This window comes from Gouania willdenowi, chromosome 7, assembly GCF_900634775.1.
Source record: "Gouania willdenowi chromosome 7, fGouWil2.1, whole genome shotgun sequence".
Classification (NCBI taxonomy): domain Eukaryota; kingdom Metazoa; phylum Chordata; class Actinopteri; order Blenniiformes; family Gobiesocidae; genus Gouania; species Gouania willdenowi.
In genome coordinates this window covers 25,614,902-25,642,565 of record NC_041050.1, presented here as the reverse complement: position 1 = coordinate 25,642,565, position 27,664 = coordinate 25,614,902, and the positions used below count along the sequence as shown (strand labels likewise).

The 27,664-nt window shown below is 39.9% G+C and overlaps 1 protein-coding gene across 9 annotated transcripts; it reads right to left on the bottom strand.

Moving 5' to 3' along the window:
• Positions 1–779: 779 nt before the first annotated feature.
• On the bottom strand, positions 780–27,290 carry usp19 (ubiquitin specific peptidase 19). Of its 9 annotated transcripts, XM_028452635.1 has the most exons (27): positions 27,195–27,290; positions 27,012–27,121; positions 22,740–23,076; positions 21,825–21,953; positions 21,047–21,183; positions 20,442–20,930; positions 18,257–18,572; positions 16,988–17,144; positions 16,835–16,906; positions 16,299–16,414; positions 14,705–14,943; positions 14,403–14,595; positions 13,120–13,253; positions 12,487–12,645; positions 12,068–12,178; positions 11,851–11,961; positions 11,640–11,741; positions 10,406–10,546; positions 10,199–10,317; positions 9,977–10,120; positions 9,227–9,555; positions 9,043–9,153; positions 8,721–8,937; positions 7,437–7,589; positions 7,169–7,335; positions 6,916–7,091; positions 1,984–5,939 (listed from the first exon to the last, which is right to left on the bottom strand). In XM_028452635.1, exons 3-27 carry the CDS (start codon positions 22,927–22,929, stop codon positions 5,676–5,678), a joined length of 4,476 nt encoding a protein of 1,491 aa, XP_028308436.1. In that variant the 5' UTR covers positions 22,930–23,076; positions 27,012–27,121; positions 27,195–27,290; the 3' UTR covers positions 1,984–5,675. The 9 variants fall into 9 exon arrangements, with proteins under 9 accessions (XP_028308443.1, XP_028308442.1, XP_028308436.1 ...); XM_028452642.1 differs by lacking the exon at positions 1,984–5,939 and adding an exon at positions 780–1,897 and having other exon boundaries at positions 14,705–14,937; positions 27,012–27,278; XM_028452641.1 differs by lacking the exon at positions 1,984–5,939 and adding an exon at positions 780–1,897 and having other exon boundaries at positions 27,012–27,277.
• Between the last annotated feature and the right edge of the window lie 374 nt (positions 27,291–27,664).

The following is a 27,664-nucleotide window of genomic DNA, read 5'->3' as shown; positions in this document are numbered from 1 at the left end:
AATATTTGTTGTTCACAATGTGAACGGACACGTGTTTTATTTATAATCTCAGGACAGACTGGAGGTACGTGACACCGGGTCAGTGTCTTCTTCTTCTTCGTTTTACAGACACTTGTATCACAGGTGTTTCATTACCGCCACCCTCTGGGCTAATAATTGAGGGTTGTTGGCTCAAGTTCTTCTTCTGTGGTTTTTCTTGGCGGTTGACCACACGAAGCAAGCAACATGTTTGAAATGTCAAACGCTTTAAATAGATTGATCCGATCGATCAGGTTATATTAAAATCGTCTCATGAATTCCCCCAAGTTATTACAAATATTTAGTATTCTTCTTCCAAGCGTGCACACAAAAAGAGCGCCACCTTGTGAACATGGACATTAAGCCGAGCAAGTCATTTCCGGAGGATTTCAATTGCTTATATATATATATATATATATATATATATATATATATATATATATATATAGATAAATCAAGGTTCAGAAGCAGCCTTTCACCCTTATAACTTCCTCCCGAAATAATAACGTAAACAACGAGAGTGACGTTAAAGATTGGCACGCTGCACTGGTTCTACTGGTTGTGTCCTAAACTCTAATATAATAAACTTATTTTGCATATTTCACTTAAAGGAAAAACAATGACATACTTTTAGTGATAAAAACGTCACGAGGAAAAAGTAATCTTAGCAAATTTGTTGGAAAGACAAAAGGCACAAACATTTCCCCTCCTGTTTTACAGGACAGCAGCACCTAGTTAATAATGACACATGGCATAACATCCATAGTTCAGCTCAATTATTTTAATCTGCAAGAATCATATTTAGATTTTGCTGAAAATAATTTTTCAATTGAACTTGAACAGTAACAAGGTAGTTGAGCTTTTTATCAAATGTTTTTCACTTAGTTGTCCTTTGTTGCGTCTTGAAAGCTTTATCACAATTTCAAAAACTGAACACCTGAAACAAAAACCAGCAAAAAATCATACATTTGCACTGAAACCTATTGTTCAAAAGATGCATTGATTCACTTGAATTGTCCATCATTTGACCTCAATTGAAGTCTACAGGTCCATTATTAAGTCTCAGCAAACATTTATGCACAGCACATTTAATGTATATTCAACAGAATAAATGGATGCAAAACACCCTGAAGTAAAGATTTAGCAGAAGTGAAATGAAAACTTGGGTTGCATACTTTCTATGTAACCAGCGCTGCATGTCCTTCACAGACCTCCGCTGTGGATATGGAGTCGTTTATAGGGGAAAGCAACTGAACTCAAACCTACCAGAGCGGGAAGCAAAGAGCAATGTTCCAAACAAAGGTCGGAATGAGCATGCACTCATGCTGAAGTATATTAAAAAAAAAACAAACAAAAAAAACTCTGCTGTCTTTACATTAATTGCTACCATTCCAAGGCATGATTAAGAAATACACTGCCAAAAAAAAAAAAAAGACTTACAATTTACACACAGCAACCCAAAAATGACAAAACAGAAACATTTTGTCATATTACAGTCGTAACTCAGAAACCGGTCTGATCTGCGTTCAGCTTTAATTCAAAGTGCATTGGTGTTAGGAAGGTCAGCTACTGAGCTCGTTCAGCAGAAGTTAAACACTGAGATTCCAGCGATGGTGTGTTCTGTGCAGGCGCTCAGGTGTGCTGATAGTCTTCTTCACCAGTCAGTGCAGAGACCTCCCCAGGATAGTTTCTGCTCTTTGTAGTCCCAGGTTCAGATGCTCATGAGCATCATTCCTTTACCTTCCTGCTGTTCACACTAGTCCACTTCCTCCATGTTGCTGTAGGATGGTGCCGCACAAAGGTCAGAGGTCACTTCAGGGGTTAGTGTGGGTGGTCCTTCAGGATCTAAGTCAGTCCCAAAAAGTGACTGGCTTGAGGCCTGCAAAAAACCCACAGTGTTAACAATGGCTTCAGCGAGCTTTACTTTCACACTATAATGATCCGAGCTGAACAAACGATCAAAAAACAAAGAGAACAGAGCTTTATTTCCTGAGGAACTACAGTCTTCACACTAGGACGTGTCCTCCAGCTGGACGTGAGGACACGAGAGGAACCTCCTATAGCCGAACGTGACAAACATTTGACTATCACAATAAAAGCTAAGCAGGCACAGTTGGTGTGTACAGTGATTAATATGACAAACTTCTACATTATCCAGAGTTTTAAAATGCAACCCTTGTACAATACAGTGTGCAGAGCTTTAAACCTGGGACATTTTAGCATTGCATACAGTTATTACAAGTACAAATATTTGGATGGTTAAGGCAAACGAACACTGCCTCTGTAGCAGAGCCAGCATTTCTCTGAGATGCTAACATTAGCACATGTCACTGGGACTGACTAGCCCAGAAGAAGCACTTCAAGTCTTTACAGATCATCAATAAATTAATCTTTGATTTTGATATGAGACGCTTCATACATCTAACGTTTCAAGAGGTTACGACTCATAAACAAAATACAGTGACAGACATTTATCAACCAGATGTGAGCTATTTAAGATCAAAACCCTTAAAGAGGTAACAGCAGCGTTTACCTCAGACAACATTTACAGTATTACTCACATGCATGACGCTGCAAACCAGGGGACACATTTATAACCGTTGCACATGCACAAACTGGAGCCTAAAAGATGTGCATGACACTTTCCTCGCAGATTGTGCTTTACAAAAATAAATGTAGCGTGACAATGCGCACCGGTACGTTACACATGAAGCTGGCGCACCAACATTTTTGAGACGTGGGGAAATGACGACGCAGGTTGTGAAGTGACGTCAGATTCATCTCATGCGTCACATATCAGAGCGATAGTTAATAGTGTCCCAATCCAGCAATGATATCTGATAAAACCCCCCCAAAAAAAACACTGTCATGCAATCTTTTTTGCGACCGTTATGCATGTTTTACTCTTGCACATGAACAAATACATTTAGTTTGTTGTTTAGTTGTGGTCATCACCAGCCCCTTCCCGAGGAAGGGTAGACTAAACTTAAATAGAGGGAAAGATATAAAAAGAGAGGGCACTGTTACATTGTAGTGAGGAGGAGGAGTACAAGGGAGAGGGAGTTAGTGTGGGATATTAAAAATTAATGAGCTCCAAGCTATTTTGGTCATGCTGAAAGTATAATGTGATATTTATTGTACATTATGTGCTGTGGCGCGCAATCTACTGTGCCAGTCCACAGATACAGTGACTAAAAAAGTTGAGACATCATTCCGCTACTCTCGGCCTGCATCTGAAATCTCTGATATACAGTGGTGTGAAAAAGTGTTTGCTCCCTTCCTGATTTCTTACTTTTTTTTTTTGCATGTTTTCTACACTTAAATGTTTCAGATCAAACAAATTTGAACATTAGTCAAAAATAACACTAGTAAAAAAAAAAATTTTAAATGACGGGTTTTATTAATGAGGAAGGGAAAAAATCCTGGCCCTGTGTGAAAAAGTGTTTGCCCCACAGCTCCAGTTAAAACAAAACTGTGGTTCATCACACCCGAGTTAAATTTTTGTAGCCACACCCAGGCTTAATTACTGCACACCTGTTCTCAATCTAGAAATCACTTAAATAGGACCTACCTGACGAAGTGAAGTCGACCAAAATATTCTCAAAAGCTATAGACATCAAGCCGAAATCCAAAGATATTCAGGAATAAATGAGAAAAAAGTAATATAAATCTAGCAGTCTGGAAAAGGTTATAAAGCCATTTCTAAAGCTTTGGGACTGCAGTGAACCACAGTGAGAGCCATTATCCACAAATGGCGAAAACATGGAACAGTGGGGAACTTTCCCAGGAGTGGCCGGCCGACCAAAATAACCCCAAGAAGTGACGAAAAACCCCATAACAACATCTAAAGAACTGTAGGCATCACTTGCCTCAGTTGGGGTCAGTGTTCATGACTCCACCGTAAGAAAGAGAGAAGAGAATGGGCAAAAATGGCCTGCATGGCTGAGTTCCAAGACAAAAATCACTACTAAGCAAAAACAACATTAAGACTCGTCTCATTTTTGCCAGAAAACATCTTCATGGTCCCCAAGACTTTTGGGAAAATATTCTGTGGACTGACAAGACAAAAGTTGAACTTTTTGGAAGGTCTGCATCCCATTACATCTGGCGTAAAAGTAACCGCATTTCAGAAAAAGAACATCATACCAACAGTAAAATAAGGTGGTGGCAGTGTTTTGCTGCTTCAGGACCTGGAAGACTTGTGATAAATGAAAGCATGAATTCTGCTGTCTACCAAAAAATCCTTAAGGAGAATGCCCGGCCATGTGTTCGTGACCTCAATCCTGGGTTCTACAGCAGAACAATGATCTAAAACACACCAGCAAGTCCACCTCTGAATGGCTGAAGAAAAACAAAATGAAGACTTTGGAGTGGGCTAGTCAAAGTCCTGACCTCAATTCTATTGAGATGCTGTGGCATGACATTAAAAAGGCTGTTCATGGTCAAAAACCCTCAAATGTGACTGAATTACAACAATTCTGCAAAGATGAGAGGGCCATAATTCCCCCACAGCGTTGTAAGACACTCATTGCAAGTTATTGCAAACGCTTGATTGCAGTAGTTTCTACTAAGAGTGGTCCAACCAGTTATTAGGTTTAGGGGGCAAACACTTTTTCACACAGGGCCGTGTAGCTTTGGATTTTTTTCTTTTTCATTAATAAAATCCTTCATTGAAAAACTGCATTTTGTGTTTACTTTTGTTTGATGATCTGAAACATTTAAGTGTGGAAAACATGTAAAAAAGTTAACACTTTTTCACACCACTGTATATTAGGTCATTTTTCATGGTGCTATTTATTTATTTTACTTTATTTTATAAAATTGATTGTAGAATATAGAATTGAATATTGTATAGACATCTGAATCAGCCCATTCTTAAGGCAGCAACATCAGTATTGTATCGGAAGTGAAAAAGTCCTCCTGGCCTTCACCATCAGACGCCTTTTCTTCACTCCTGCTCCATTTTGCTCACGCTGATTACAGCAGCGATGATGTGCCGCCACTTACTTGTTTTTGACTTAACAGTGATAGCACTACTGGGACCACCAATTATATCAAATTGTTTTTCTCTGCCCATCACTCAAACTCCTCTTCCTGAAATTTCTTTTCCTTGTTTTTCCTACCATGATCGAGCGTAAAATAACAATCAGCAACTCGTTTAGATACAGAAGCCATTCATGAGGTCTTTTACATTGACCATTTAAGATAGAATGTGTGTTAAGACTGAGATATGAAGTGAATTCATTGATTTATGAAGAGAAAGCGTGTGCAGGTGAGCTCAGCACGGTTTCATAATCAGAATATTTTATTACCGGAGCAAACTTTTATATTTTCGACGCACTTGTGCTTTCAGTACAAGTTCTACGCAAAGTTTTCTTAATGAGGCCCGAGGTTTCTTTTTGTAGATGTTACAGGACAAAACCTTCATTGATAAGAGAATCAATCAAAACTCCAGAATGAGCTCTGCAACCTTCACAGCTCATGAAGCTGATTGTGACAGGCTGTTTAAGGTTACATCAGACCTAAAAACAAGTCTGAAAGCAAACTTGGTGATGGTGAGATAATTCCTGCAAAGTTAGAGTTGTCGGTGCATTAATGACGTGCACTGACCAAGTACACATACAGCAGGATTTTATCAGGACCATGTGGATACGTCACTAAACTCCGGTCCAGATTGCTTTGGAAAGCAGAGGGTAAATGAAGTTCATGACGAGAGCCAGCACAGCCACAGACATGCCCACGACCAAGTATCGCACATAGTCATCAGGATACTCCGACATCCTGCTTTGTTGCACTGCTGTCCCACTGTCTTCTTCGTCCTCATCCCTGTTCCTGTGATTCCGTTTCCCCCATAGTGCAGTCTGGAACAGTCTGCATGGCACTTCATCCAAATCCTCCAATTCCCACCATATATGAGAGGCCTGCGATTGGCGGAAACTGGTGTCAGCTTCAGGGATTTGGTGTGGTCTAACCAATAGTATGATTGGAATTAAGAAAATCTGAAGCGCTGATTTATGAAAGGTTGAAAACAGCTGCAAGATGCACTAGGACATGTTTACAACACTCAAAATCATTTGAAAGAGACACTTCAGAACAAGGTTTGGAAAATGGAAAACACAGGGAATTATCTGCTTAACATGAATTCCGATTTTAGACAATACTGCCATATCAGATATTAGGAAATAAAGCTAATATCAACCATCTGTAGTCACGATTAATTTTTATAAAAAAGGCATCCAAAAAACAAAGGAAAAGTGATGTTGCTGGTATCAGTACCAGTATTAAACAAAATGATATGCAGCCCTAGTTACCACAGGTATAACTGGCTTGTAGCGGCTAAGCCTTCATAGCAACACCGCAAATGTTTTTGAAAGGCAGAACTTTCCAATTTTCTTCACTCCCTCATAGGGAATGTGTGCAAGATAAAGCCCAACCACACTCAACATTGGAATACTGCAACTATACTCGGGTCAAGTCTGTGACCATTACACAATTGGAAACTCACGTCTTTCTTATTTACACTAACAGATTATTGAGCCAACAAGCCATAACTAAGGCAAACTTAGCCAGCCTGGTGTAAAAAAGGCAGACTGACAGTGTTTTATGTCTCTCTGTGTTTCATTGACTCTTCATCTTTTAGTCATTAACATTACCTTAAATAAATTAACAACACATCAGCACATCACAGAGAATGGATCTGTTCATTGTGGGCTCAGACTAATAGAACATTTGTTATCAAGTCTTCCACAGATTGCTCCTCACTGTAGCGAACTTATTGAACATGTTCAAATAATTTCTTCGATTACCAAACACAGATTCTCCTACTAATTAGCCAATCCTTAATTGTTCCTGACTGATCATTCTCTCGTTAGCTTCTAGTGCAGCTGCAGTTCTCACCTGGCTAGCGGAGGCTCCTGCAGCACTGGATGACTCCGCACCCAAAGGCCTGTGGATGCGGGGCGGCCTCTCGACAGGCGAGTTTCGTCTGCGGAAAAACAGGACGTAAGCGTAGCGCGTCACCACCTGGCTCTCGTCCACCATCGTCACTGTGCTGTCATCGAATAGACGCCAGCCTGGAAGACCAAAGGATGCCGTGGTTAGAAATGGAGCGTGCTACACTGTGGTGTCGAAGAAACTCATGTCGACTCACCGACATCGCTGCGCTGACTGTTCTTGTCACTGGGCAGCCGAGCGTAGGCAGTATAGTGACCGCCAATCATTCCTCCATAGTGGTTTATTACTGCATACAGGTCATATACAGGAGGCTGCTGCATGTCCTCTTTTTGCCCGATGCAGAAGTCACTCAGATCTAAATTTCTACAAGACAAAACATTGGAAGGAGCTGAGGTGACAAACTTGTTTCCATGTGTACATGTTTCTTCTCCACTGTGTCTTTCTTTGTTGAAACGTGTGTTCACCTGATTGGGAAGTCCACCATGTCGTTGATCTTATCCCTCCAGATGAAACTCCTGAAGGAGAAGCGTTTGAGCTGGATGATCAGAATGTTGGGCAGACGCCACAGCAGAAGCTGCTTGGAGGCTTCACGGTGCTGCTGGCACTTTGGACAGTACCTGAACACAGACAACATACCCACTCAGTAACCATTCACAGCAGATATTGTACCTAGAAACTCTTCATTTGCAATATTTCGAAAAAGAAAAAAAAGTTAAATTGGTACATTTGTAGATAGCTGATTGTTTTTAAGTCACACAATTAAGTTTGATTTAATCAGGTGATAAGAACAAGTAGATTTCATTAAAGCTCATTTTGCCAGCGGCTTTACTCAGTATCGTTCACCTCCACTGCGATAAAAAGCCTGAATGTCATTAGAAAGTCACTACATCAGTCAAAGGCACATTACCTAGTCATCGTGTCCTGATACAACTTTTTCCACTTTTGACACGATAAACTGTACAATCTGGCAACTTTTAGAATTCCCAATCAAACCTACTTTTATGACTTATTTTGTAGTGTTGAATGTTAGAAAAGTGATATTAAACAGACCAATTTACCATTAACCAATGGTTTACAGACATTTAAAGCTTAAACAGAAGAACTATCTAGAATTGAATAAAATAAATTAAAAGAAATATCTTCAATAAATCCAACAAATGGACGGCTTGTATCGGAGATTATAGATGCCAATATAATTTGATAGTTGTTTTTGTGCTGGTATCGGACTGGTATCAGAAATCAATAACAGATTGGGACACCCTGAATTCAAGCTGCAGTATGCAAGTTTGTTTTTGGCTTCATGTGGTCAAAAATCCATAATTACCTTTGAGAATATTGTAATTGAAATTGTTCAGAGTGGACACTGGACCTCATTTCCTTCTCTTGGCCCTGTACTTAAGCTTTAGAAATCCAGGCACATGACGCTAGATTTGCCTTTGTCTCAATGTGATTTATCACAATACTTTAGTACCGATTCCGATTTATTAAGTATTGCTGTTCGATAGAAATTATTAATTTCCTTATCCAAAAACAAAAGTTTTCATACACTCGAGAAACAACAAAAGTCATATTTCCTAAAAACAATAAACAATTAAATTCACAAAATCAGTCAGTGCTGTGACATTTTAACTTAATAATAATAACATATGTTCCTTAACTCTTTTTTATAGCACAACTGAAAAATTAACCAAAACTCTTGTTCCAATCAAAGATCTTCAAAGTCATACTTGAAAGACAAAGATTCCTACCAGGCCTCCTCGGGTGCCAGCACCTCGGGCTTGGTGAAAAGGTTTAGGCACTGCTCAAGGGTGAAGTGTCCTGCTCGGGCCGTCTCACTCACAGAACCAGGATCCTCCTCATACTCCAGCTCTTTGGAGCTCACCAGCACATATTCCTTCAGGCGCTCATTGTTCTTCCACACCAGCTCCAGCGTCACGTTGTCGGGAAGCTCCAACAGAGCATCTTCTGCACATGAACAGTAACAGAGAGCAGACATTTGCCAACACGCGATTAAGGGTGTAATGAACATTTAGAGAAAAGCTTTGAGGGAGATGGACATGGGGGAAGTACCTTTGTCCTCTAGTCTTTGTTCCTTATTGCTGGAGTCCAACAGCGTAATGCAGAACTGACTGCCACGAACTGATGCAGACTCACTAGGCTGCTGGTAGCCTGGGACTGCAGCTGCAGAAAGCCAAAAGAATGAGACTTAAATACATTACAGCTTATGTAAAGAGCAATGCTCTGTCATCTGTACCTTCTGGGCGCACAGTCTTCTCACAAGATGTTTCTTTTTCAGCATTAGGATCTACAGAGCGGCTGGAAGTGGGGGAGGTGGCCTCTGAGAAGCCTGAATCACCCGTACGTAGGCTGGAGAGGCAATTGCTTGCTGTAGCTTGGCATCCAGGTAGCGGAGTGGGACTCTCCGGCTGTCCATCGACTGACCCTGAAGCAGTGCTGCCACCCACTGCCTCGTCCCCTGAGCAAGAACCATCTGCCATCAGTGGCAGCTCAAGGCGTGACTGGAGTGCTTCTGGAGACATCCTTCCTGACTGGAAAGGAGGCTGGAACACATTGACAGAAAACCTGCAACGCAAAAAAAAACAATAAGAAGATTAAATGTATCATCCTACAAGTTAGAGAAAGGTTAAAGTTATATTAGCCTTTATCAAACTAAAACTGCTGGAGACGAGTATTTCTTTTAATCAGATAAAAACAGTTTAGGCCTCAGAAATAAAAAAAAATTAAATAATTAACTCAAACAAATGTGGAAGGTTGAAATCACTGCTCAAAGGTTTGTTTTGATCTCCACTGTAAACACTCTTTTGACATGGTAGAAAAGTTTTGCACATTGCATTGTTGTATGTAGAGACCCATAGACGAGTGCATTGTAGTAGAACAACAGAACACTGAAATCAACGCCCTGTATAATCGGCCATAAAATCTGTGATGCAAAGCACTGTGCAGTTAAGAGTTAGCGGGCCAAAGGGAACCACAGCTACAGTACCTGGAGTAGCCCTCGAGCAGCTGAGTGAGACGAGTGTAGGACAGCCGGGACTCAGGCACACTGAGCATGAAAGGCAGCCCCACATGTTCTGTATTGGGCCGACACAAGCCCTTGTGACTGGGCCAGTGTGTCCTCTGACAAGCTCTGGTGGAGAGAGAACACCACAGTTGACACAAGAGGACTTTCACACAAGCACTGGATTGGAAGAGTGCCACCACTCACTGATTGCAGTAGCCCACTCTATAGCACCGAGTGCACCGCTTTAGCTTGTCCTCCTCTGACACTGGCGGCTTGAGACAGGAGGCGCACTTTGAGATGGGAATATTGGGAACCTGGAGTTTCTGGAGAAAAAATAAAAACATGAAGCCCAGTAAACAAGAGATGGGTGGAGCTGAAAAAAATTCAAAAATACAAAATGAGTTTGTTTACCTGCTCTACTTGGAGCACAACCACTCTCTCCTTGGCGAGATCTTTGGAAAGCACCTCAAAGCAAAACAACATATCTGTAGAGGAAACCGTGTCCAGAGAATGTGATGGCAGTAAAATGCGCTGAAAGCGGTTCTTCCCAACCTAAAGGAATGTGGGATTTCAATCTCAGTTTAGCACACGGATAACTTAAAACCCACCAAACCCTATTCACCATCTACAAACACACATACACTTGAAGTCCCTATGTCACCTTTTTTGACATCTTGGAAGCTGGATTGCCTCTTATCTTGCCAACTTCCGGGATTTATTCCGTGTGCTCTGTACGACAACATTGGCTAACATCTTACCAGACTAAATTGCCGTGGTAACTTAAGCTGAAGAACTAACCCCGCTGGGACCAGGTTGTGAAGTGGATAAGATGATATGAGCGAGTAAAAATAGTCCCGCCTCCTAACCGATCAGTTCGCTTGTAAACTGACCTGCCCATTGTTAAAAGATCCTGGTTGGTGCGCAGATTTAACAGCTGCATTTAGGAAAGAAAGGTTATTAATGGATAAATGCTATCCTTTCCTTTACTGATGAAATCCTTCAGGAAAGGTATAGATTTACATCTGATGGACTGATCTACAGTCAGCTGATGAAGCCTGTGTCAGATGCTCTCCATATTGCACAGATCAAGTAGTTAATTCTTTCATTTATCCATACATACAATATAGTGAAGCTGACATCATCAGCAGGAACATGTACATGATAAATTTAAGAGGACTACCTGAATAGAAACATGGCCGTGCCTTAATAAAGTGAAACTGGCTGATCAGAGCACTGCCCGTTTATCATTGAATACATTAATATTGTATAATCTCACGTTTTTATGCATTAACAGTGTAGGCAGCTCCCTGCTAGTGTTCTTTTCTTCAAGCAACAAACTGTTGTTTTTGGTGTGACAGAGAATGTTTAATTAGGTAAGGCCGGTTAACGAATGATAATGGGACAAGGAATATATATATACACACACACACAAACATATTTACACATGCATTTGTGTATGATATGGTCCTCCTCCAAAAATCAGACCGGCAACCCGCAAAAAGCAACACCAAAATACAAATTTAAGTTAATCAATTAATGCTAAGATGGACATAATAGCGTGTGTTGTTGCATTCTGCATCAACATGAAAAATGGTGACAGAGGGACTTTAACATAATTTAATGGCAACAACTTTTAATTTCCCACCTCAGCCAGCCTGAGGTTCTCAGGTTTGGTCCTCAGGCTTCTTGCGATGGATTCAAGGACTTCAGCGGTGCTGGAGTTTTCTTTGCTCACACTAACCAAAAACTGGGAAACAAGTGGTAGTGAACAAACAGAAACATTTAGACTACTGTACATGACGCGCTAACTGGGAGGGCGCTTTACGATAGGATAGAAACATTTAGGCGTTTCCTACCTTAACTGGTTTTTTATGAGGTTCCTTGGCAAAGTAGAAAACCGAGAGAATCTTTTGCTTCTGAGGCAATGGGACAGGCAGGTATAGGAAGGGATCAAAGGTGATAGACACCTAAGAAAGAAGGGCACAAATCATCATCTTTTGAAAAGACACTAAACCTTCAATCTCTTGGTTCTGTTGAAGTTTTTTTTCCAGGAGTGGCCTTTTTAAACAATACCTTGGAGCAGGAAGGACAAACAAGCTTGGATTTAAATTGGCCTTGAAAGAGATCCACGATGAAAGAGTCGTTTCTCATCTTGTGCCTCTGCCACGCCTCCTCTGCCACCACCTGCATACAATGAAAACAGGATCAAAAACAGTTGTGGCTTCTTGCTCACCAGGCTGGTTGAGCCTGGTGAGCAACTAGCCACAGCTCTCTTTACACAAGCTTCCTTCCTTTTACTTTTGAGTTTCTAAAGAATCACTCACATTCCTTCAATATTTTGAACAGCACACCTACTACATTGGCATTATTACAAGTGTTTGCAGCCATTTTTAGTAATCATGAAGTTTTTAGTTTTAAAAAAATCTAAAACAAACCCTGCAACAAACAAGATAAATGATGGCCGTGAAGCCGATTGGTCATAAAACACCTACATCGTCCAGGCGTCCGTCAGAGTCCACCGTCTCGGTGTAGGGTTTGTTCTGGATGCGGTTCAAGTCTTCATGCAGTCCATCCAGCAAAAAAGCCATGAACTCCTGGGCATCATGCTGAGCATAGCCGGTGAACTGGCTAGCTTTGCTGGCCACAATGGCCTGCAAAGGGAGAGTCGAGCATAAAAAAGAATGCAAAGACAACTGCTTGTACAGTGGTGAAGTTAAATTGGTGTTAAAGTTGCAGTATGTAGGATTGTGACACTTTTATAGAAACAACCACACTCCCCCTCCCCGTTTCGTAACCCATTGAGACTACTCCTGCTGAAATTTCCACTATTGTACTTTTATTATTGATGGTAGGTGAACACTTATCGACTTTAGTCGAGCAGCAATTAGTAACACCTCAAAACAGTTCATGGAGCACTCGGTTTGTAAAAAGATCTTCGATTGGCTTAAAAGTCGAATCACGCTCATGGATTTCTAAACTTTATATACAGGGCCAAGAGAAGATGTAAAATTTGTGTCCACTCAAAACACTTTAAATTACAACATGCTCAAAAGGAGATTATGGATTTATGACCAAATTAAACCAAAAAAAATGCACATACTGCAGCTTTAAGTGGACAAACAGACCTTGAGTTTTGAGGGTTGAAAAGCGTGGTGTGTCCCTTTCCAAAGGGCCCTGAGCAGCACAGCAAAGCCAATGGCTAAGCGGCCTCCTGTTCCCAAAGGATTGCTACAGTTGATTTCCCCTTCAAAGGCTCGATCTGGTGCAAAGAATGGGCAAGAAATTACTTAACTTGGCCACGCCTACAAGCTCCAGAAGAAAAAGACTAACTGTGATCCAAGAACATCAACAACAATCAAACCTTAACCAACAGTTAAAAAAAAAAATCCAATATCAGCAAAAAAAGAGAAGAGAATCGGATTATATATCGGCCTGCATCAAAAACCTCAGCAATTGCACTCCGATACATAATATGTTTTTGTTTAAATTATTAAATAATTATTTATTTTATCTATCCATCCATTTTCTGACCCACTTGCCCTTTTTTTCCAGAGTCACTGGAGTCTGCTGGTGCCTAGTTTATTTTTAGGGTCTTCTAATTCATTTATACAATAGTTAGTTCCAACCAAGTAATTTGTTTGGTCAAGATAAATTCCATGAGTGCTAATCTACAGTAACATCAGCACTTGGACTTTTTACAGACATTATCTCTCTGCTGCTCATGCGTTCTAATAACTGTTAGTCAACTGTCAGTTAGGAAATGTTTGTGTGTTGCCTGGCAACAGCCTTGTCTTCCAGTTGTGAATTTATTTGTTCGGCCAAATATATAAATATATATATGTAAATAAATAATATATAAACAAATCTTAATCTCTTGTTGCTCAATACTGTTGACTAATAAAATGTGCTTGTAAAATTGTTGGATAGTCAGCCGACAACTGGATCACACCAGTGTTGATATTGTAGCACAACAGCACTCCCTTTTGTGTGATATTGCTTAATTATTCTATTCAATTGTATAATATGTTTATGTTTAAAGTTAAACTAGTGGGTATTTTCAAAACTATAATGATTTGTATTTATTGAAATTATTACTCAGCGTCTTCTCATTTATTTGTTCATATTATTTATTTAATTCTATTGTAGAATATTTGTATGTTTAAGGTCAAAATGTCAGTTTTTCTTCATTTCTCATTTTTGTTCTCTGAATAATATCACTTCATCAAGGCTTTTCTAACACCGATTCAATCCTACAAAATATTGATAGAAGTGTGTATAATCTGTGCCGATATTGTAACAATATCAGTCCATTCGCAAAGCAACAATATCGATATATCAGACTGAACAGGAAGTCAGACAAAATGAAAAACATGCGCCTTCTAAATGCAGAGGTCAGTTGGCTCTTTACCATGAAAATAATCCCTGAGCTCTCTGGTGTTGGACAGGGATTGGATGACACTGTTCATGAAGCAGGTGTTACCGAGGTTGACCAAGCCTGTAAAGCCAGGCAGGCACACCTTCTTCTCCTCTTCTTCCTCGTGGTGCTCATTGCTGGCAGGAGGAGAGTAGGTCATGGGTTGTACCATGCAGGTTGGCTTAGGCTGCAAAGGGAGATGTAAAAAAAAGGCTTATACTCATTTCACCTCACGTCTTTGAGCTGTTCTACATTTTCAAGTTCTCAAACAAAACACACTGATGGTCTGCACTAACCGTAGTGACAGTAAGCTCTGGTTTGGTAATGCCAACATGCTCTGGGACAGAGCGAGGAACCACTGCAGCTGACACGCTGTCCTCCACCCGAGGTGAAACCTTGGGGGACTTAGGTTTTTCCTCTCCAGCCCTTGGTGGCTCCTCCTTAGCTGGGAGGCTGTGTTGGCTGCTGCCGGGCTGGCTATTCTCCATGCAGCCAGGAATGGAGGGCACAGCCACCTTCGCACCCCCCACTGCACCTTAAAGAAAGGACAATGGGGCTTGTGGTCAGAAGAAGGTCAGAGGCTTCCATGTCAGTATGTCTCTCATTTCCAACAAATCACAGTCAGATTCCCTCGTGGGTATTCCTTTAGTTCCTTCCATTGAAAAATTCCTACAACTGTTTCCCGACTACCGAGTAGAATCACAGAAGAACCCTCAAGATGGACATAGTTTTTGAACACTGCTGGCAGGGCTGGATCCATATTTCAGATTTTTTTTAAATTGTAGTCTTCTTGTTCATTTTCTTTAAAGCTTGTTAATTTCATAATTAAAAAAAACTAGTAGTGGGACTAGATTAAAAAAAAAAAAAAATCTAATTAAAGACCTTGTAACTAACTAATCGCATTACAATATTTGACAGGAGAAGCAACGTTTTTCCAATTTAAATGGATTTTGTATATGACGGAATCAATGAAAACATAAAAGAGCTTAAACTACAAAACAGTGTTTATTATTTTTATCACTGAGTGCTAACAATGTGTAATATGAATAAGAAATATTATGATTGCATTGATCACAAAGCAGAAACTTAAATTCAAGTAAGCTATATTCATGCTATTCTGTATTTTTTGTAAACTTTCTAAAACAAAGTGGTTTTTGTGCATTAAAATAAAAAAACAGCACTTAGTGCACTGTACATTCCAGAGAAGTGGAAGTTGAACATTGCAAAACAGTTGGCATGAAATATACAGACCAACTGATGAGGCTGATACATTTTTGTTTGAAATTGTCTTTCTACATAGCAGTTCAATGGATGGGTCAGACAATGCCATCTGTAGCACAGCTTCTAGCCTCACATCCTCTACCACTGAGAGTGGTCGATTGTCCACTACAATCATTTATCCAGTGACTTTGTTCAATTGTCACTCAAGGATTTATTAATTTTGACTCTGAACAAAGTTATCTTGCAAGTGGATTAGAGACATTGCCTTTTCGGAGCATGTTGCAGCTAGCACTGTGAGTGTCTGTGCTAGCCGCAAAATGTTTAGCATTAAAATGGTAGTGGAGGCTACAGAGCTCTTGTGATCCGGCTTTTGTTTTCCATCCGGTGTTTTATTAAAACTTAGATGAATGCCCACGAAGCACAGCAACAACTTCTCCTCTGGCTCTCCCTTAGTCTGTGCATTAGTATTGTGGGTATACTGGGAACGCGTGAAATGAGAAACGATATTTGAAGTGCAAAAAAAATAATAATTTTTTGTTGCTAAATTTTTATGTAATTAATAATCGCAATTAACAAGTTAAAGTTCCAGCCCTCTAAAAAACTCACATGTTACAACACAAAAGCTCAAAGAACTGCATGTTGTTTCCAAGGAGAAGCTGGGCAGCAGACCTTGTTTGACTGGGGCCTCAAGCCCCTCCCAACGCTGGCTGTGTCTCTTCTTCAGGGTGATGTCCACGCGAGATGGGGTAAAGTCATAGGTACAGTGGTCAGGCTGGATCAAGTTTCTGAAGCACAAGTGGGAGAGATGTACAGGATTTATGTTTGAGGAGGAAGGTGGGCTGTGGCTAATCAGCACTGACAGAAGAATAACTGGTGTGTAAACGCAGACAGACGCGCGGACAGATGCTCAGACAGATGCGCAGACCTTTGTAACTTTCTATTCACAAGTTTGCAATGTTAAAGCTGCTGGAGACAAAACCATTTTATCTGATAAAGACAGTGTAGGCCTCATAGATCTATAAATCAAAGCTTGAAAAAGGCTGAAATTGACACTCGAAAACGAGTTTTGATCTCAACTATAAACACTCCGTTAATCGACATTGGCTAAAGTGTAGACAGATGCAAAGAAGTGTTCTTACATCATTCTTACTGTGAGGCCTACACTATGTTTTTATAACAACACATGCAAGAAATCCAGCAGTTACCTGAGCTTCACTTGCCACTTGAAGACCGTGTTTGGGCTGCAGTCAGGATGAAGCCGTAAAAAGTTGGAGTCACTGTAGATGTGAGACGCAATGGTTAAGTGGTGAAACAGAACAATGCTTACTGCTCGTGACTTGGTCCTCTTCATTCTTTACCTTGTCTGGAAGATGAGAGTGAAGTCCTGCTCCCTGAAAAGGACCCGGGCTTTATTCCTGCAAAGGCCTTTCATGTAGACGTTAACCACCATGAGGTCGGTCCCCTTCTCATACGAGTCTTTCTTCACATGAGGCAGATTAACCATCGGCTCTGGAGCTGCAGTACAAAAAGCATGAATTCAGTCACAGGGCGACAGGACAGCAGAAACAAAATCCAATGTTTTTTAACAACTGTTAGAAAATCAGTTTGGACACAGTTCCAATATTCCAATGAAATGTGGCTCTGATAAGATTTGTATCAGGTTTGTCCAGTGGTTGAATAGTTTAGGCATGCAGAAAGCACTCTGTGTGAATTTAGATTTTCACTGAGCAGTACTGTTTAGTTCAGACAAACAGAACAGAACAAAATCTGTATTGCGTTTCCACTGCAAGTAGTATTGTGAAAAGGTAGGTGGAGTTAATATTTGTCAATCATAAGTGCAATAACACTTAAAAGGTAACGCGCCACCCGCCTGGTCCTTCTGGTATGCAACGACCAACATAAAATACAGTATTTTAAAAATGATGTGCACTTTATTTTAATGATTGATCCGAGTACATTATTTTGAGAAGTTGTCACTTCAGCGAGTATTTAATTACACAAATACCTTATATCATATACTTGTAATAAAATCTAATTGTGTCAAAATCAAATACATGATTAAGCTACTTCTTTAATGAGTGGTAAAAAATAACAAGATAGTTTCACTTACAATGACATTTAAACATTTGTGCTGAAAAAGTCATAGCTAGACTTCTATTTAGAAACATGAGTATAACATGAAAGGATCTTTAATTATGAAAACATATGTAAGTGTATCTGCTAATCATACCCAAACCTTACTAATCCTAGTCTTCAATCAGTAGTAATCTCACATTGACAGCAAAACAATACCATTTTCTTTAAAATAGCCAGAGAAACATGTGAGTGGTGTCTGTGATAAACTAAAAGTTTACTGGAAGAGCCATGTGATTCTACTCATAGCCAAACGAACGATTGCAATCTTATCCGTCTTATTTTTTTTTAATCTTTTTCTTTCAAAGAATGTTTTGGACTGCTTGGAGCACAACATCATTGTTAGAATTAACAGTAGACCAAGTAATCCACTGGATGGGTGACAAAAGGTTTGGAGAACTTATTGAGCTACTTCAGTGGAAACGCACAAATACCATAACCGTACTGGTCCAACCATCATATTGCAAAAGATTACCAGTAGCATCTCTACAAACCTTCCTGCTGCATCCCTTCCACAGGTGGCTCCTCCTTCGACTCGTCCTGTTTCTCCTCCCCCTCTGTGCTGCTCTGCTCACACTCAGGACTGGACGTCACATTTGGAACATGCTGGGTTTGTAGAGCATCCAACTCTGACTCCTGCTCAGAGAAAGTTCTCTCAGCCTCAGATTTTATCATTTCTCCTGGCTTTTGGACAGAGGTGGAGTTCTCTCCCTCCTTCAGGCTGCTGGTGCTATCTGGAGCTGAACACTGGCCTTCGTCGATGTGTTCCATTCCACACCTGTCTGCAGACTTTTTCTGCTCCTCTACAAACTAACAAGAAACGATTTGCCACTTAAGCTCTGTCCAGACATCATGTGTTTGTGGTTGGCTATAAAAACATCACACAGCACAGCCTGATGGTCTGGGGAGGGTCAAGTCCACTTTCTTCAAACAGTATAAAAATGTTAAACACTGGGAACAGTGAAGATGATGATACCAGCATTAAATCCACAATCACAGACTAAGATCGGCTTCTTCTCTGCAAAAGGATTGCATTTGGTTTTAGCTTATCCATAAAAATCAAAGAGTTGATGTGGCATGAAGATACTTGGTGAATGACTAATGAGAGGAGAAACCGCAGTGATTCTCGTTCTTACAAGAACTAGTACAGTGCCCGTCGGAAGTATGCATTCATATAGTGGGCGCTTAAGGGGAGTTGTCAATTACGGGCATAATAATAACATACTCTGTAGCATTATTAAGGGGCATATTTTCAGGTGCAAAGTAAAATAACGTGTGCAATTTCCCTGGTTTAATTCTATGAGACATGCGCATGATGAATGTGTTGTTTTTTTTTTTTTTATACTAATTTTTATATTTTTTGTTTTAATTGTTGTTTGTTGATGCCATTGTAGTGTTATTCTGGATTCATTTTGTGTTTTTTTTTTTTTTTGGATGTAGTTTTGTGTATTTCTGTTGTCATTTTAGTGTATTTTTTGTATAAATATTTAGTTTTGTGTATATTGAGTCATTTTCATATTTTTGTTGCTGTTTGGTGTATTTTTCTGTAATATATGTTTTTTGGAGTCATTTTGCATGTTTTTGGAGCCTTTTGTATGTTTTTGTGCATTTCTGTTGTTGTTTTGTGTACTTCCTGTATAAATATTGTTTAGTTTTTTGTTTTACGTCATTTGTGCATAATCTTTTTTTAGTGTAGTTTTGTGCATTTCTTTAGGTTTTTGTTTTATTTTACTCATTTAGTATATTTTGGTGTGTGTGTATGTGTGTGTCTACATCCATCTACTCCGTGCACGCGCATCAGCCGTGTGTGTCTACATCCATCTACTCCGTGCACGAGCATCAGCCGTGTGTGTCTACATCCATCTACTCCGTGCACGAGCATCAGCCGTGTGCGTCTACATCCATCTACTCCGTGCACGAGCATCAGCCGTGTGTGTCTACATCCATCTACTCCGTGCACGCGCATCACCCGTGTGTGCATGTGTCTACATCCATCTCCTCCATGCACGCGCATCAGCCGTGTGTCTTCATCCATCTACTCCGTGCACGCGCATCAGCCGTGTGTGTGTTTAGATTGTAGCTGCTATCATCTTTGTTAGCACATAGAATAATGTATAAATTAACACTCACCGTTGCGCAGAACAAACAATAATCATAGTGGACCCATCCGCTCACAGAAACGTTACATTCCTCGGTCTGAAGAATCAGAATGTTTGTGATGTAATCGAATGAACCCAGAAACGGAAGTAGCACGCTCAATACCGCGCTCTAACCGAGAGAGCCGTAATTATAAAATTAACGTTTTGACCGTTTTGCTACACCAAATTACACCGGTCTAAACTATCTGACTCTTGCTCGCGTGAGGAGGTGAAATGGATATAGATGGTGTGCTAGCGCCCCCTCACACCCTGAGGTCAAAAGTTGAATAGGTTTCATTTCGGAGCAGTCCAGAAGTGAAATAAAATTAAAATAAACATTTTGAAATGACCAAATGACTCCAAAATAACAGATACACACACTCGGGGTATTTGGAACCCGTCAAGCGAGTTTCAGGTCGAACTGGCATCGCGTCGGGGAGATATTTGCTCCACACACACACTCACTCACTCACACACATCCACACAGACCTCCCTTGAATTATAGTATAGATAAAGCTCAAGGCTTCAAACTTTGTCTCACCTGAGGTTTCTTTTGATGGACATCAGCCACTGCTGGTTCCTCTTCCCGTTTACCCTCCAGGTCTTCAGATTTTTTTTCTCCATTCTTGCCTTGTGTCTGAGAGCTCTGACTGGCTGACAAACCTCTGGAACCAACTGTAATATGAGCTGCTGCAGGTGGGGCCGAGGATGGATCTGACGTGTTCTCCTCTGTGGTCTCAGGCTTGGTGTAGGACTCCTGGTTACCTTTTGTACTCACAAACCTGCTGCTGGTGGTGTCAGTGCCACCGACAGATTCTGAAGTGACCTTGTCGCCAGCTGCTGCCTTTTTCTGAAAGCGTTTGCCACCTTGCTCACCTCTACCGCCGCTGTGTCTTGGCTCACCGTGTGCTGGGGGTTGAGGGAGCTGCTGCGCTGACAACAACTCAGCTTTCTCCGTGGAGTCCAAGCAAAAAGTCTTTGACTTAATTTTGGTCTCTATGGTTGGTGCCTCCTTCTCCTTTTTGTTTGACTAAAACCAAGACAGCAGATACAAAACATAAATACTTGGTCGTACCGTGGTACCATTTCTAATCAAATCCTTTAACAAAATTCAATTATGTGCAAAAACAAAATCCCCTTTCTTACCTTAAGGGAAGGCCATATGTGAAAGGGAATCTTCTTGTGCATCACGAGATGCAAATATCCTCCCTTTTCTTTGTACTGAACTCTACTGCATGATGCTTCAATTTCTTCCTGCAAATGGCAGCTCCACTGACGTTCATCTGTGGGGGAAAAAAATTTAAGTCCAGATGTTTCAGAAAGGTAAAATGAAGAGCAACATTACCAAACAACACGTGAAATGAAATCATTAATTAAGGTTAACACTCGGTCAATAAGAAATATTTACAATAAGAAGGATAATCAGATTTAGGGCCAAAGATCCTTTATCAATGCAAGATGAATACTTCTGCTCACTTCACAACTTTGACATAGAGCCAAGATGTCTCCTCTTTTGGTGCTGAGATTTCTCACTGAATGTGCATCACTTCTCCGGAATGACAACAAACAAGCCTGATGATTGAACTCGATAGTCAGATGGACTCAGTGATTGGTCGCTGAGCCAAAGAAAAGTGGCAAAGGAGCCACAGGTTTCAGTTCCCTGATCTACTTTATTCAAAAACTACCCAGTAAATAAATAAATGCTAACTTTTCATTTGAAGGTACTAAAAGTTTTCTTGCTTGGGTTCTGTGCCGTTTTGAATTCCCCCAAGGCTTTAGAAAAAGGTTTTTTATATATAGAAAAGTCTAATACAGGTCTTCAAATAAAATCTAAGGCCAGATTTAATGCACAAAACTCGGGATTAACAAACGTCTTTAATTGTTTAAAACAATTAATTTTTCTGGATGCTCAACTCCAACCTACCTGGAAAAGTGACATGACAGTGTGTATCAGTGAAGGTGGTGCTGATGTCCTCTACCCTCTGCACACCCTCCCCACAGCGCAGTCTGACTGTTACTTCATTGACGTTCTGCTTCCAGTCCACAAAGACATCTGAAACACAGGAACAAGCTTGCTGAGACATCACCTGGCTGGACTTTCCTACAGGTGTCTGATGGAGGAAACGAATATTGTACTTTCAGCAGACCTGTGCTACTCGACTTTATTCATTTATATAGCACCTTTCATGCATAGGACATGTAGCCCAAAGTGCTTTACAAGAACAGACACACAGCAAACTCCAATAAAAATACAGAATGGGGAAATAAAATCAATTCAGTAGAGAGCCAGTAAAAAAGCATAAGAAAATTGACAAAAAATTATTATATTGAGTTAACATAATTTAAGAAAAAGACATTACAAAATAAGGATTACAGCATCTTAAAAGCCAAATTACCTTTTCCATTCTCTATTTCATCAAATATTTATTAATTCCTTTTTTTCTGATGAAATGAAGCCTATGGAATAAACACATGTATTAAATTTTAAGGTAAAATGCGGAAGAAGCCATACCACCACAGGCGCAACTTCTGCTAATGATCATAGTGTGACTGTCAAAATGAAAGTCTCTCTGTGTCAATCATTAATTTATAAAAGGAAATAAAACATGTCAAAATACAGCACAATTATATCATTGATGTGTTACAGATTAACAGGTGACACTATCCAAGGATAAAAACTCCCTTATGAACTTCATATAAATCTGATCCATGAGTGCCTGGCAAATTAAAGGCTCTGTAAGTCAACTAGTTAAGAATGGCCTCTTTAACTGTGGGTGGAAAAGGTTTTTTTTAATGAAATCTAAAAAGGGGTTAAATGGTTTATTCATCAGCAGCTTACCTTTTTTGACCTCAGCAAGCACTCCACCCGCTGTCGCCGCCCGCTTGGCCTCCCTACTCTCCTGATTGGCCCGGTCCTTCTGCTTCTTCTTGTTGCTATTGGAGGGAACATCCGAGCTATTTTCCCGGCCTCCTCGGTGCTGAGCCCCGCTGCGGCAACCCACTGCCTCCCTACCACCGTTACTGGCCATCTTCAGACACTTGGCGCTAACAGGCTGCCCGTCGCCGGATTCGTTGCCGCTGCTGGGGTCTGGATCTGAGCTGTGACGCTTCCTATCTGGCCCGGCTATCTTGGCGATGATACCAGTCTGAACACTCCCAGAACAGAATCAGGAGGGCTGCGGAGAGAAGGGGAACCGAGTCGATAAATTAAAACAAGACAAATATGGACTGTATTATGCTACATTTTCAAAGTCAAATGCAGTCAGTGGCTAACAATAACAGTTTCTCCTTCAAAGTTGTTAAGGAGGCACAACAACTTTACATTCTTCAGCACTATAGTCAGTTTTCACAGAATGTTAAAAAATGCAAGCAGCACAAAATTCACAAACTTCACTCTATTCTTCCTGTTTGAGTGACAGTGCCTGTTATGTTTGCTAATAGAAATCCGGCAGTGAAGGAGTCAGCAACCTTACTGCTCATGTGAAAGCAAAACCAGCAGCTAACATATCAAATGACAGCAGAACCGGTTTGACTGTGACAAGCTCTACTTTTGGGTTAGCTTGATCCAATCATTCTGTAGAGTCCGTCTTTAGGTGACAGTTACAGCCTTCATAGTTTGTTTATTACATGGACACACACACGACGACGCCAACAGCTGTAGGAGTGAAGTCAGCAGCTCACCTTCCATTTCATGTGTTTGAACTGATAGAGGGTGAAAGGAGGAAGACCTACTTTTTGCCTCTGTTGTATATAGAACAACTGCCCATTCCTTAGGGCTGTGCAATTAATCAAAATTCAATAACAATTTAAATTATTACACCCAACGATTACAAAAATAACATAATCAAGAAAAATATGATTATTAAAAATAATATATTCTTTATTTTACATACACTATTTGCTAAATAAAACAAACTTCTTCAATTTCGGACATCTACAAATAATAAAGCTTGGCACACACCAATTATTAATACTAACTTTGAGTTGTTTAATTCGGTGGTACACGTTTTATTCATGTTTAAGGAATACATTTTACATTGCTTTGTTCAAAAAATAAGTCACTTTTTGGATGACAAATAATTGTTTGAATAATCGTGATTTCAATTATGACTAAAATAATCGGGATTATTGTTTTTTCTATAATCAAGCAGCCCTACCATTCCTATGCTTCAAATCATCAGCAATAAATCTACAAAAAGCAGTACCATAGAGCAGTGTTCATTGAGCAAAATGCTGTTTTCTTCTATTCAGTCTCTCTGCAACTAAATTATTCAGAATATTCACCTATACATTCTAACACAGCATCAGCGATTTATCACGGTCTGATCCTCACTATTCTTTAAGTGGATAAACTACCTAATATCTATCCAGGCTGTTAGAAGGCTAATACATTATCACGCAAACATAATTACACACACACACAAGCGAGGCCTCAATGAACCATTTGGAGACACAGTACAACATGGGAGTCTAAACGTTAAGAATACTGAGGTCCCAACTGTCAGGCTGAAACTACAGGAACTAAGAATGGGAAAGATGTCATATCTAAGCTTGAATTAAAAAAATATAGTAAAAGTCTATCTTGTCACCTCAAAAGTTGTAAAAAGTTATAATTTATATTATTTCGTAAAACTAGAGAAATTATCATCAGATCCAATGCATTTCTGAGTAGCTGTAGCTATTCCTGAAAGTGTTTTTTTAGTTATTACTGTATTGCCATCAATGATGAAGAAAATGACAATATAACACATCATTATTAAATAATATATTCATGATTAGACTTGTAAGACACTTAATGAACAGGATCTTGAGAGAAGTCCATGTTTTGCTGACCAGGAATAACTATTTTCAAGAAATTCACTTTATATACATAAATCGCAGCAGCCTGCTTACTGGGCTTCACTGTGACATGAGAAATTAACTAAATGTTTTTTAATTATTACCTCTGTGATAGACTACTGCCTGATCTAATAAACAATACCTGCACCATGCCTCCAGTAGCTGTAACCCTAGGGGTAAGGAGGAAAATATTCCACTGTGCATTTAATAACAAGCAAATCTCAAATTATTTATAACTGTTATAGTTAGGAAAGTATGAAAACCCATTTTGACCAGTAAAAAAACAGGAAAAGTAAAATAATAATAATTTTTTTTTTTTAATTCTTGAGATAATATCTCAAAGTATTATGACTTTAGTATTTGACCACGAGAACGAACACTGCACATGAGACAACCACAGCAGCAGGACACTCACTTCAGGTGTGACTCTGTGGTGGAAAAAAATAACATCACTTAGGGGGCTGCGAATCAACAAAGGAAAGAGAGGATGTTTAAGGGCGAAGAGGCAAGGGAATCACATTGACCAGTAATTATTACAAAGCAACCAGTCAAATCAGTCAGTGAAACACAGTGTCAGGTAAAAAAAAAAAACAAAAAAAAAAAAAAAACACACGCACACACACACACACACACACACACACACACACACACACACACACACACACACACACACAGTACGGTTTAAGATCACGTATCATGTTTAATGATACTATTCATAATTGTAACTTACGAATTTTTATTATTTTACTTATTCTAGTTTTTGTTTTTGTTTTTTTACTGGTGAAAATTAGTAGAAAAGCACCATGATATTTTTTTCCGCTGGAATTCCGAGGGTATAAATATGCATATAAATACAGTACTGGTATACTAACCCATATAAACCAAAAACTATAAAAATGAGACATTTTACCTCTGCAAATGTATAACATATTACTAATATTTTGTGAACAGGTAATATTCCAATCGTTGCACTCCCAATGTTTAAATGCTGTTTTGTTTTTCAGGTTTATGTTAAATTTGGCAAAGTGTTACACTTTCTTTCTGGCTTATTAATTTTTATTATATGCATTTTTAATACGCTCGGAATTCCGGGTTTTACCCGGACCCATGGTAAACTAAGCCTAGCCTGGAACTAGCAGGCTAACTAAACAAACCAGTCCATGATAACTGAGTTTTACTTGTGATCAAACAGTTACTATCTACGGTAAACAAATCAAAACAGTTACCAGAGCACCGTGGCTAACTCCTATATTGAGGGTTGGAATATGGATTCGGGGCTCCCGGACAGGAGATAGCAGATAAGCTAACAATGCGTTAGCAGGATGGCTACATCGGTGCGTTAGCTTTACGCCTCAGAGGGCTTTGATTGTCAGTAAGACTGCTATATGTGCGGACGAATGCGCAATTTTCATCTCTTTTCTTAACGTGGACATTTTACAGTAACAGTCAGTACATTATACCTGCTCCAGGAAGAGCGACAGATAGCATTCCAGTTCCTGCAAACGGCTAGTCAAAGTGTTAGTGCAGTAGAAATCTGAGGTTTCTATTATGCTGCTGAGCACCAGCTCACTCCGTCACCATCAGCCGTTATTACATTATTTAAAAAAAAAAAAAAAAAACAACAACAAAAAACAAAACAGCTGCAATTTACTTTCGCCTGGTAGTCCCGGTGAACATTGCAGATATCTCCGGCTAGGCTAAACTACGTCACTTTTCCCTTTCGGGTCAAGAGGATACGTTAATAGACATCTCAAAAGTCTTTTTTAACAAAGCACAATAAAAAAAACAATATTTATAACTCCAGGGAAAAAAGTATTCCACTCCTTTCTCTTAAATGTGTCTGTCTTGTCCGTTTAATGTCCCAACTTACGTTTTAACGAAGCGACAAGACGTATCCCAATTACATGAATGGGACCAGTGACGTAGCTTCACACAGACGGAGTGACGTTTAGGGTATCTGCAATAATAACTCCAAATAGGAAAAAACCTGTGAATTTATAAAAAAAAAAAAAAAAAACGCTTTACCAGCGTCACGGAGTTTTAAACCCTAAACTTTTACAGAAACCAATGCTGTCAGGTTGAAAACAAGTGTACATCCGCATAGCACAGCGCACCCAACATTCTAGGTGAGCTAACGTTATTAGCCATATGCTAGCTGACACAAAACAGACTGCTGTTTACCTCCAACTCAGCGTCATGACATTCCGTAACACCTACCGCAAACACGGCCTTCCAATGTCGACCTTACACCGCTTAATGGGTCAGTACTTACGGGTTAGAAAAAGAAGGCTTTCCGTGTCACGCTGAGAGGAGTTGCTGCTCCGCTCCACAGGTCAGTGCTTCTAGAAGCTTCTGCAGTTCATCCTGGAGCCATTTCGGAATCTGTCAAAAAACCTCAACATTAATGTCCAACGAAAACGATGTAAATCCTGTTCGTAACCTAGAAGACTCAGACCTTCACGGAGTCAACCCCACCCTGACCGGAACCCAAAGCACCGCGGCCCGGACACAGAGAGCGGCCTGCACGTCACCGCCACAGCCGCCTGTGTTTATTTTTATTTACTTTATTTCATTTCCCCCCAGACGTCCACTTAACTCTAGTTCAGTTCTATTTATTAAAATGTAATTAAAATGTCCCATTTTTAAAAAAAATTATAACGTATTTATTTGTACATTAAACGTAAAAAAAGCCTAATGTACAGAGTTGAAGTCACCGGCCGCCATCTTGGTATTCCTTAAACCTGATGGTGGTGCAATGTTTTTTGTTTTCCGCGCTCATTATATATATATGTAACGGAGTAAATAAGTTATTAAATTACTGTAAAGTTTGGGACGCAAATATTATTATTTATGTTGTTTTATTTTGAAAAGCCCAGCGGAGGTTAATGCTGCGCATTGCTTGAGTTGGCGCAGTCTGTGTGATGT